This window comes from Pristiophorus japonicus, chromosome 2 (assembly GCF_044704955.1).
Source record: "Pristiophorus japonicus isolate sPriJap1 chromosome 2, sPriJap1.hap1, whole genome shotgun sequence".
In the NCBI taxonomy this organism is placed as follows: Eukaryota; Metazoa; Chordata; class Chondrichthyes; family Pristiophoridae; genus Pristiophorus; species Pristiophorus japonicus.
This window is the reverse complement of record NC_091978.1, coordinates 337,302,366-337,314,421: the sequence shown is the minus strand read 5'-3', so window position 1 is coordinate 337,314,421 and position 12,056 is coordinate 337,302,366. Positions and strand designations below refer to the sequence as shown.

At 41.6% G+C, this 12,056-nt stretch overlaps 1 protein-coding gene across 1 annotated transcript in view; it reads left to right on the top strand.

Moving 5' to 3' along the window:
* LOC139248689 (cystine/glutamate transporter-like) overlaps positions 1–10,152 on the top strand; it is a 249,247-nt gene extending 239,095 nt beyond the window's left edge. Inside the window, exon 12 of the mRNA XM_070872167.1 lies at positions 5,387–10,152. Within this exon, the coding sequence (XP_070728268.1) occupies positions 5,387–5,451 (65 nt within the window). The 3' untranslated portion in view covers positions 5,452–10,152. The remainder of the gene's footprint in view (positions 1–5,386) is intronic.
* Positions 10,153–12,056: the final 1,904 nt, after the last annotated feature.

The following is a 12,056-nucleotide window of genomic DNA, read 5'->3' as shown; positions in this document are numbered from 1 at the left end:
AGCTGCCCAAATTTTGAGAAGACCCCCAGGTGAGAAGCTGCAGCAGGATGCCCAATTGACATCCGCAGTTCGTCGGTATTATGTAGATGAGGACAAATTTCCAGCGAGTCTCAGGCCTTCATCTTCATTTCAGGCCGATCGATCTGCTCATTTTGCAGCAGTTTCCAGTGGGAGACCAATTTCCCCACCTGTGAGTAGCTGGAGACCAACAGGCTCCCATTTATCGCCTCAACTGTCCCAGAATGGAGCCTGTCCAATTTTCTGACTATTAATTTAAATGGGCAGATGATCAGACAGACTCTGTTACTGGTGTAAAATCTGCACGCCCGATTTTATACTATGTGCCCCACCCTTTACACCCAAGCATAATAACAGGAAGTTCTGGCCTGAGTCCAACACTAATGACACTGGTCATATTTACCTCAGTGTGCTAGAGATAAAGAATCTATCACTCCATGCTAATTAATCTTATCATATCCTATGGTTTATTGATTTTATTTTGCAGAAAAATTATTCCTTGTTGAACAAATTGAATCGAGCATGCCAAATCCTGAAAAACAATTGAACATCACTGCAGACCACCACAAAATCATAACTTATTGGATCCCATTGTATCTCATTGTATTCCCATTGTATTCCCAAGGAAGCAACATGTATATAGCTAGTTGATTGCTATGGAATTGGGACAGACATCATGCAACTAGACTGCAAATTAGGGCATGCCCTCAGCCATTACACTGACTCAAAATTAGTGATAAACAGCTACTGAACTGCTGAGGAACCCATAGAATCATAACATTCACAATACATGCAGTAGCTATTCAGTTTATCTTCCCCCTACCTGTGCAAGCTCTTCAAATGGAGCAGTCTACTTTAATTCGATTCCCCCTTTTTCTGTATCCTTTTAGATTCTTCCTTTTCACGTGCTTGTCCAATTTTCATTTAATCTGTGTTTTATAGTCCTTACCTCAATAGCCACATGTAATAAAGCATTCCATGTTGTTCTAAACATCTATGTGAAAAATGTCTTCGAACTTCCTTTCTTCTTCTAGGAACAATCCCGAGTCTCTGTCCTCTTGTAACTGATTTACTAACCAGTGGAAACTATCTTTCATTAGTTAGCCTCTGAACATTTTTTTTTATTATTTTGCAAATTTCTATTACATCCCTCCTGGTCCTTTTCTATTCTAGTGAAAAATCTCCCAATTTTTCAAGCATTTCATAATAACTATATACTCACATTCCTGATATCATTCGAGTGAATAATTTTTCTACCCCTTCTATGGGTCTACTTTCCTTCCTACAATGGGCTGCTAAGAATTGCACTCAATACTCCAGGTGTAACTTAGTCAATGTCTTTTCAGATTCAACATCACCTCCTTTCTTATATATTTAATGGTCAACTGAATAAAACACATTTATCCTTTTTAGAGCCTTTCTACCTGCACCTTTAAATATCACTCTGATATCTCTCTATTCCTTCATTTTAAGAGCCTTACCACTTAAGGTATACTTCCTTTCACTGTGCTTTTTCACAAATTGTATTTCTTCACATTTCTCTGCATAGAACTGGATCTGCCACGAATATTCCCACTCTAGCTTATCCATAACCTTTTATAATCTTTGCATTATTCCTTGCAATCTGTCATACTGCCTGTTTTGGTATCATCAGCAAACTTTGATATTATTTCCCTTGTGCCTACATCAAAATCATTTTTTTTTAATGGAAAATAAAAGAGGTTCCAGCACAGATCCTTAGGGCACACCATTAACTGTATCTCACCAGTCTGAAAATCATGAGTTTCCACCCTTTTCTTTGCTTTCTGTCTCCCAGCCAGCCCTCTATCCATTTGGATAGATTTTCTTTAATCCCCGGGCCCAAATTCAGGGTCCCGATACAGCCCGTTAGCGCTGGAATATAGCGGCCAGGCGGCGGAATCCAATGGCCGACGATTTCTGGTGCAATGGCTGCCGCCAGCCAAATTCAGGGGGGGGGGTGGGGGTGGTTTCTGGTGGTCCCCACTTCCGCCCCACCACTGCCGAGCAGCCATAAGTACGTCATCAATGCGCGCACTGCCGGGACCCCCACCTCAATATTCAGGCCGAAAGATCTAATGCTCGTCAAGCGGTGCCCCGACAGCTTTTTCTATCGGTGCACCTTTCATTCCCTCTGCGCAGCAGCCATTAAAGGCGAGGGCTCAATGCGGCCGCCGCCATTTACTTTTTTTGCCGACCAACTTCCATGTTGGCCGGACTATTGTGCCCTCTGGTTTGGCCAGGCTGCCAACAGGTAGTCTGGCACCCACTCTTGGGTGCCAGGCCGTTGGCCCAGCCGAAACCCTCCTTGGTGGCCGATCCTAAAGATTTGCCGATTCTCTCCCCTTTAAAGGAGGGGAGAGACGTGGTGATGCAGACGCACAATGAAATCACCACCGCTCTGCTGCTGAGTGACAGCGGCGGAGAATCCATCCATCCTCCACTTCCACCCCTCACCAGCACTTACCGCTGCACTTCCACCCCCATTATGATCGACTTCCTGGCCGCTTAAAAAAAAGATAAGACCTGAATATCGACCTATTCCGAGATGGTGGTGAAATCACTTAAAAAATGATAAATGCGCCAACTTTCTGGCGGGCCTGAATTTCGGCCCCCATATGTCCTAAATTTAGTCCCTCCTAACCTTCCTAATCCCTCTCCTTTTATTTCATTTTATAATATTCATAGTTTTCTTCTGTACCCCCCTCTGTATTTATTTCATACTTCTTTTTCAAACTCATTGGGGGTAATTTTGATTTTGGAGGATAGAGTCAAACGGGCGTTATCGGATCAGCTACATTGATGGAAAGGACAATCGGGAGAGGCATATAACGGGTAGCTGATCCTATATCATCCGCTTTACACTTTCACCCAAAGTCAAAATAACCTCCATTATTTCTCTCATCTCTCTATTTGTCCATGGACCCACTGGTTTTGACGTATTCTCTTTAGTTCACTTAGTCAGCATGCTATCATCATCATCATCATCATAGGCAGTCCCTCGGAGTCAAGGAAGACTTGCTTCCACTCTTAACATAAGTTCTTAGTTGGCTGAATAGTCCAATACGAGAACCGCAGTCTCTGTCACAGGTGGGGCGTTGAGGGAAGGGGTGGGTAGGACTGGTTTGCCGCGCACTCTTTCCGCTGTCTGCCCTTGATTTCTGCATGCTTTCGGCGACGAGATGCAAGGTGCTCAGCGACCTACCGGATGCACTTCCTCCTCTTAGGGTGGTCTTTGGCCAAGGTCTTCCAGGTGTCAGTGGGGATGTTGCACTTTATCAGGGAGTCTTTGAGGGTATCCTTGTAACGTTTTCGCTGCCCACCTTTGGCTCGTTTGCCGTGAAGGAGATACCGTGCTCATCTCCCATTTCAATGTCTCCAATTGATTCTTCGCTGTTTGATCTTCCACTTTTTCACCAATTAATCTGGGCTAGGTCTCCTTCCATGCCATTGAAATTAGCTAAATTCCAGTCCCAACAGGTTTATCTTGAGCTCTACTTTATCTTTTGCTTATTTTTCAGAGTGAATCTAATTAGGTTATGTCACTATTTCCCACGTGCTGTCCTACTTGCAGGTTGCTTACCTGCCCTACTTCATTAAACAGAACAAGATCTAGCACTGCATCTGTCCTGTTTGTACATGCAATATACTTTTACGGAGATGGTTTTGGATGCACTTTAATAATCCCTCTTCATTTTTACAATAAACATTTGTCTTTTCCAGACTATTTAAGGAAAGTTTTAATTAAAGTACCCCATTATTACAGTTGGTTACAAATCTTACCCTCAATTTCTTTTCCATTATTCAATGGTCTAAAATACATTCCCTATATAGGAACAGATTGTTCCTTATTTTTTGACTCTAACTAGACATATTAGGACAGGCATATAGTTATTAGATCACTGGGGAATCCATATATTGTGAATACGCTAGTGCCAGTACACTGTCAGGGAACATAGATTTTGAAACTTCAGTCATATTGGTATAACCAAACTATTCTGGATTGCCATTGAATCACAACATCAATTGTAGAAATTCGAAGCTGAATTGTTTGTCACCAAATTGCTAAAGTTATTTTATTTCATTGCAATATTCCATGATGCATTGTTAAATAATTAGCAAGCTGTCCAAGTATTGAAGTGGCAAAAAGTAATAAGTGAATGTGTTAGCTAGACGGAGGAGAAAAAAAGTCATATTGATCTCCTTGTGCCTGCAAGTGAACTTATTGAGATGTTTTTGAAAGATTCAACCTGAAAATTAAAAATAAAATAAAGGTTGCAAGGATTTCATCGCACCTCCAAGATTAGTGAATAGATAAAATTGGTAGTGTACTTTTCAAACTAGGAATACTGAAGAGAAAGCTTTCCACAAAAGATGAACTGAATGGATTTATGATTCTGATACAAATAGAAAACAGAAATCTTCCCCCTTAGTCCGTCAACCCCCAGGGAACTTAAAATATACTGGATTCAGTAAATTATAAGGAATTTACAGAGATGAACACACAGGCAGAGAAATTGGATGGATTGATAGAAGCGAAGCAGCTAGGTGGATTGATGTATATCCCAGAAAATTGAGCCAGTCAGTAAGAATCTATTAAAATAGAGAAGCAACACTTTCCTGGCACTCAATTTCTCATAATTATTACAAGAGAAACCCACAGAAATAAGAGTGTGTAAACATCTGTACTGGACTAAAGTTCAGACATTTACAAATTACTCTAAGTCATTTTAATTCAGGTTACTTTGAATTGTTTATTCCTTTGGGAGGTCATCCCTGATAACAAGCATTAATTTGCCTTATATGGCTAGTGCAGTGGATCAGTGTGAAGGGATAAATCTTATATTTGATCCTTACCATTCCTGATTTGGGAGCCAGTTCCACTTCAAGATGAAAGTGGAAAAATATTGCATTCCTCAATGCGGTCATATTCCCAACTTAATGAAATCCAATGCGCACAACAAAAATGGGGCATCTGATATTTGTTTAACATCATTGGATAGCTATTGGTGAAAATTTGCATTACACTCTATTAATAGTCAGCCACACATGTGTCAAAACACCCTCCATTCAATAGATTCCCGGAAATAAAACAGAAAATACTGGAAATGTACAGAAGTTTGGTCAAGAAATGAAAAAAAAATAATAACAGTTGAGGTATAATTCTTATGAAGGCTCACATCTGAAATGTTAATTTATCTTTCTCTTGAAGATACTGACTGCAGTGCATTTTCAAAATGTTGTGCTTTTATTTCAGATTAAAGCACTCATGCTTTTTGTTTCTTTTTATTTCTCCTCGGACTAAATGACCGTGGATAAGGCATTTATAACCTTTTGTTTTCTGTTGCAGATTCAATGACCAAGACACTGCAGATTATTCTGGAGGTAGTGCCAGCAGAACAACATAACGACTGATTAGCTCCTGATCGTTAGGAATATTGTGAGATTGCAAAGGTCAAAGAAATGCTTGGCCATTTCAACACTGGAATCCTAATCTTTTCCTAATACTTCAAAAATAAAATACTGGGACATTCTGCGGCCTTGAAATTCTGTGGTGAGGTGTCCTCCTGGTCTCTAGCCAGGCGGAAACAATTATTTATGCCATTTCTCAGAGGTGGTGGAGGGAAGGGGGGGGGAAAGTTCTGCTGATTTTCCATCAAACCATCAAAGTTATGGCAGGAGACCAGGAGAACCCCCTCACCCACAGGATTTCAGCATTTGTGCGTTTACTCTTTTTTTCTGTAATTAATGTACATAGACTTTCTAATGATGAGCTAGAATTTATTAATGTGGTATCTTTTTTTTCTGAAAGTGCAAATGTACAGGCCGACCACTTTATTTTGTAGATGTACAAAGTCAGAATTACTTTTTATATAAAGTAATGCAGTTGTGCTGGAGATATAGCTGTGCTTATTGTTTTGCTTGTAAACAAGGAGATTATATTTTAAGATCACATGCTGTTGGTATTTCTCCAAAGGCATTATAAAAGACAGGGTTGTGTGTGTCTCATCTAGACACTGAATCATATTTACTACACCAGCTGCTGACATTTACTGTGATTGTCGGAACCTATTTTGTTGTTAAGGTTTGTCTTTACGGAAACTTTAAAGATTCCTGTATTTCAAATGGCAATTTTAACTATAAGTTCGCTTCCAGTTGGGAACATTGGTTACTTCAGAAGAAATTGCACTTTGTGGCCCTGACATTCTGTGGGTGCTTTTCCCAGTCCCTCGCCGAAACTCCGGCAGGAAACTTGCAGGAGACCCAAGCCAGGTGTTTGTGCCGTTTCCCTGCGAGTTCTGCCTCTCTCCCACCAGGAGAACCCTCACAGAATTTCAGGGCTTTTATGTTTCCTTGCTAAGCACACATATCGTTCCATGGTACAATGGGGCCTTCAAGCTGTGAGATACTAGTGTATGATCACTTACCAGGTTCATCGGAAAGCCTTCTTTTTGCTGATTGAGCAGTCATTGGATCTTCCACGGTCGTAGGTGGGGCCAAATCGGCAGCCTGTTTAACACACCAACTGGCTTTATATTACCACTGACTTCAAAAATTTCTGACAGATGTATTATAGAATCATAGAATGGTTACAATACGGAAGGAGGCCATTCAGCCCGTCGAGCCCATGCCAGCTCTCTGCAAGAGCACCTCAGCTAATCCCACTTTCTCGCCCTATCCCCGTATCGCTGCAATTTTTTTTCTTTCAGATACTTATCCAACTCCCTTTTGAAAGCGGTGATTGTGTCATCCTCCACCACTCTTTCAGGCAGCACATTCCAGATCCTAACCACTCGCTGTGAAAAAAAAAGTTTTTTGTTATGTCGCATTTGGTTCTTTTGCCAATCACCTTAAATCTGTGTCCTCTGGTTCTCGACCCTTCTGCCAATGGGAACAGTTTCTCTCTATCTACCCCAACTTCTCCAGTCTATTCACGTAACTGAAGTCCCTCATCCCTGGAATCATTCTCGTAAATCATTTCTGCACCCTCTCTATGGCCTTCATATCCTTCCTAAAGTGTGGTGCCCAGAATTGGATGCAATACTCCAGTTGAGGCCGAACCAGTGTTTTATACAGGTTCATCATAATTTCCATGCTTTTGTACTCTATACTTCTATTCATGAAGCCCTGGATCCTCAAAGTTTGTTAACTGCTTTCTCAGCCTGCCCTGCTACCTTCAACGATTTGTGTACATATACCCCGTTAAATTTCATCTGCCACGTGTCCGTCTATTCCACAGTCCTCTTGAAGTCTATCACTCTCCTCCTCACTGTTCACTATACTTCAAAGTTTTGCATCATCTGCAAATTTGGAAATTGTGCCCTGTACACCCACATCCAAACATTAATATATAATCAAGAAAAGCAGTGATCCTAGAACCGACCCCTGGGGAACACCACTGTATACCTTCCTCCTGTCCGAAAAACAACCATTCACCACTACTCTCTGTTTCCTGCCACTTAGCCAATTTCATATCCATCCCTTTTATTCCATGGGCTTCAACTTTCATGGTGAACCTATTATATGGTACTTTATCAAACACCACATCAACCGCATTGCCCTCATCAACCCACTCTGTTACCTCATCAAAAGATTCGATCAAGTTGGTTAAACACGATTTGCCTTTAACAAGTCCATGCTGGCTTTCCTTAATTAATCCACACATCCAAGTGACTGTTAATTTTGTCCCTGATTATTGTTTCTAAAAGCTTCCCCACTACCGAAGTTAAACTGACCGGCCCATAGTTGCTGGGTTTATCTTTACATCCTTTTCTGAACAAGGGTGTAACATTTACAATTCTCCAGTCCTCTGGCATTTCTAAGGAGGATTGGAAGATTATGGCCAGTACCTCCATAATTTCTTCCTTCACTTCCCTCAGCATCCTAAGATGCATCCCATCCAGTTCTCGTGACTTCTCTACTTCAAGGAAGTCGGGAGTTGTGTGACCATGGAATCATCTGTTTACTTGACAGCTGAAAATGTGGTATAAAAGTTCCCATCTCGGCTGTTCACTTTCCAATCTCAGAAGCTGTTGCTAACTTCATTTGGAAGACAGAATGAGCTTTATGCAGGTTTCAAGTGTTTGGAGTAAACTCTCTATCCAGTGTCACCTCATTGGAACAACCTCTCTCACCAATGACGGATCACCTCTGTCATCTCAAGTTCACCTGCCATCTATTACATCAACATCGGTGCTCTTGAAACTAACTCACCTTGGTCCTCAGAATACCACCATGAATAGCCCCAACATCAGCAGCACCAACAACAACACCAACCTTCTCTGCAATCAACTGACACTGCACAGAACACAGAGCATCAGCACCCAACCACACTGCTACCAGGGAGGCCAAGGATGGCCTCACCATGGCCAGATTTACTTCACTTGATGCTGTACACCCTGGCTGCCACATGATGTGCCAGGTTGATACCAACATAAAACATGCCTACAATGCCCAAGCCATTCCTTTCACACTCATCACCATTGCGGAGGGTACCGTTATGTCCCACCGTTCACTGCAACTCACTAAGCCACTTCCAAAGGCGCACACAGATCTGTCCGAGAACGCAAAATGTTGAAAATAACGGTTTTGATGTTTGACACCACATTAACAGAAACTTTACTTGAACAGTGCATAAAAGACACAAGTGTCTACCCTTGTGTTTTGTTGGTATGATTGGAGTTGGATGAGGGTGAGTGTGAGAGATGGCTAGTGAGATGGGGAAGTGATAATGTAGAAAGAGAGGTATGGGTGGAGGTGCAAGGTAAGTTGGTGTGAGTGAGGATGTGCAGGAGTAGCATAGGGAAGGCAGAGTGATGGGGATGTGATGAGTGGCACAGCAGGATGAGGTTGAGTGTGGCTTTGCAGTAACATTTCATGATCAACTGAGATCATTGAAAGGTTTGCGCCACTGCAGCCAGGTCCTCCTGACGACATCCCTGCTTGTGTCCTCTTGTGCAATGTGCAACCAGACTGTGTTGGTGTCCTGGGGCGGTCTCTTCCACTCATTGGAAGGGAAGAGAACCTCCCTGCGTGCTGTGACTCCCTCCATAAGCATATGGAGAGAGTCATGGGAGAGCCTGGGTGCAGTCGTGCACTTCTGTGCAATGAGTGTCAGTGTTTGCAGCACCTCAATGCTGTAGAACACTGACAGCACAAATGTCAAAATTAATTTGTGCACGGTCTCTTTAAGGAAACCGGCTGATGACACATCATCAAATGACGTCATTAGACCCACTTCCTTCAATTGATCAGCAAACGCGTTGGGCGGGCTTAACAAGCTCAATCAATGTGAAATCATTTTGGACCGCATGCTTTAGTCATTAGACCCACCAGTGACTTCACCCACCATGGACCGGCCGAGGTAAGGGAAATCACGGCCTAAGAAACAGAATGGGTGGGGTGGGATGAAATCACTGTTTCAGTAATTGTAGTGAGAAAATAGACCTGCGTAAAATATTGTATTTGAAGACATAATACTCGTCTTTGTTTTTGCTAAAATAAGTGAGGACAGGAATGTCATCTATTGGAACATGAAATAAATAACACGTATAAATAGAATAGAGGCAAAATATGATGATCAAGAGAAGCAAAATGAGGAAACATTAACACATAGCTTTGAATGCTTTCTGCAGAAAATACAGTGTCGACTGTTTACATACAGGTGAGATTTTTGGGGGGTGATCAAGCTGATGCTGGTACTGGGCTCATTTTGTTGGCAACTATTTGGGTCACATGGATACAATGGTCTCCATTGGAAAATAAAGAACATTGAACGTCTGTTTGTCAGAGGTGGGTTATATATATGTATTGGAAGATACATCATTATTACCTTCAGCTAAGTATGTGTATGGGCAATTAAGAAAAACATTGCAAAAATATCATCGAGCACTGTAACAATTGTAAAGACAGTCAGGGAGGATGATACTTTGTAAATGTACATGTGTGGTTATGTACATGGATACAAACATTACATTGTAAGCCATTGGAATCATGCAAGAGATCCAGCTTGCCTGTTGTCTTATACTTCAGTTCATGATGTATTGCAACCAGATGTTTACTTTATCATAGAAATGAAAAAAAAGTGATTTTCCAATTATTTGTAAAAGTTTAGAAACTGATCAAAAAAATAAAAGTAAGAAATCCATTTGTTCATAAATATGTGCAAGTGTTTATTTGTGTTGAAGAAAGGATGCAGAGACATAGTATGAACATTTATCGATGTTCCCTCACTTCAGTCCTGTTTTGTGCACTACTACAATACTACAAGCACTCCCCAAAGGGGTGGGAGGGGGAAACAGTATGAAGCAAAATAAAACAATTAGTTCAAATAACTATTGCTGTGTATCCGTCAATTAAACGATAAATCCCTTGCAGTGTCCACCAGCGAACTGATGGTTACCACATTGGTCATGTTCCATGGTTACTGCAGCATGTACAAGAACTCCAAATATGACAGGCACTTGGAGAGACTCTGCCCACCGATTCTACATATCTTGAGCTCATGTGTTGTTAATTTCATCAAATCCAGGGACAATCCCACCAGGAGGTTCTTCAACTTGCTCATTAGGTGACTAGATATTACATAGAATATACAGCACAGAAACAGGCCATTCAGCCCAACATGTCTGTGCCCAACATGAGCCTCCTCGCACCAATTATATATGAGTATAATTGTTGAACAATTATACCAAAAAATTGAGGTGCAACCCCTTCAGATAGTGGAACAGGAGCTGCAACCTCTTTCATTGCAGGTAAATGCAATGAATCATTTCGGCCCGGCTGCAAAAAGGACAAACAGCCATGACATTGATAAGTGGTTTGAATAATTATTGCATGCCACCTTGCTGTGCAACTTTCTCCACCTTAGGTCCCCAGTGGTGCAGGAAGGATGCTCAACGGTTGTTAAAACAGCATTAGGGACCCTGACCCTTATAAACAGAGGCATAGAGTACAAAAGCAAGGGTGTTCTGCTAAACCTTTATAAATCACTGGTTAGGCCTCAGCTGGAGTATTGTGTCCAATTCTGGGCACCACACTTCAGGAAGGTTGTCAAGGCCTTGGAGAGGGCACAGAGGAGATTTACTAGAATGATTTATCAGGGATAAGGGACTTCAGTTATGTAGAGAGACTAGAGAAGTTGTAATTGTTCTTACATCAGAGAAGGCAAAGGGGAGATTTAATAGAGGTGTCCAAAATCATGAAGGGTTTTGATAGAGTAAATAAGGAGAAACTGTTTTTACTTGCAGGAGGGTCGGTAACCAGAAGACTTGGATTTAAGGTAATTGTCAAGAGACCCAGAGGGGGATGAGAAGAATTGTTTTTACACAGCAAGTTGTTATGATCTGGAATGCACTGCCTAAAATGGTGGTGGAAATAGATTCAGTAGTAATTTTCAAAGGGGAATTGGATATATACTTGAAAAGAAAAAATTTGCAGGGCTATGGGGGAAAAAAGGGGAGTGGGATTAATTGGATAGATCTTTCAAACAGCATGCAGGGTGGGCCGAATGGCCCCCTTCTGTGCTGTATAATTCGATGAAGGCTTCTACTGAGGATATTCACTTCACTAATAAGTAACTTATAACCTGTCCAAACTAAGAGTAGCTTTTTACCCAATGTGAGCTTGAAGTTAATGATGCAATGGACATATGGCCTGGACATTACTGAAGTGATTTACATAATGATTTGACAACCCTATGCTGTGCAACAACTTTCCATGTCGGGCCCCAGGCCAGGTAGGATCCCTGAATACAGAGCCTTACACTGGAGAACCTCAACTACATCACATAACCTCACGTAAGGATGCATCACAATGAAAGACAAAGGTGAGGAAATGACGAGTGTGCAACAGTAGTGAATACAGCAGATACCTCCATTCAGAGTGGAACTGCACAGAGGGAATTACATTAGTGAGGATGTGCATAGCAAACCAAATGCCATCAAAAACAACTTCAAGTATTAGGGTGAGGCCATTAATAAATACCTGTCAGAAGGCACAAATCAGGAGAGTGATGGAAT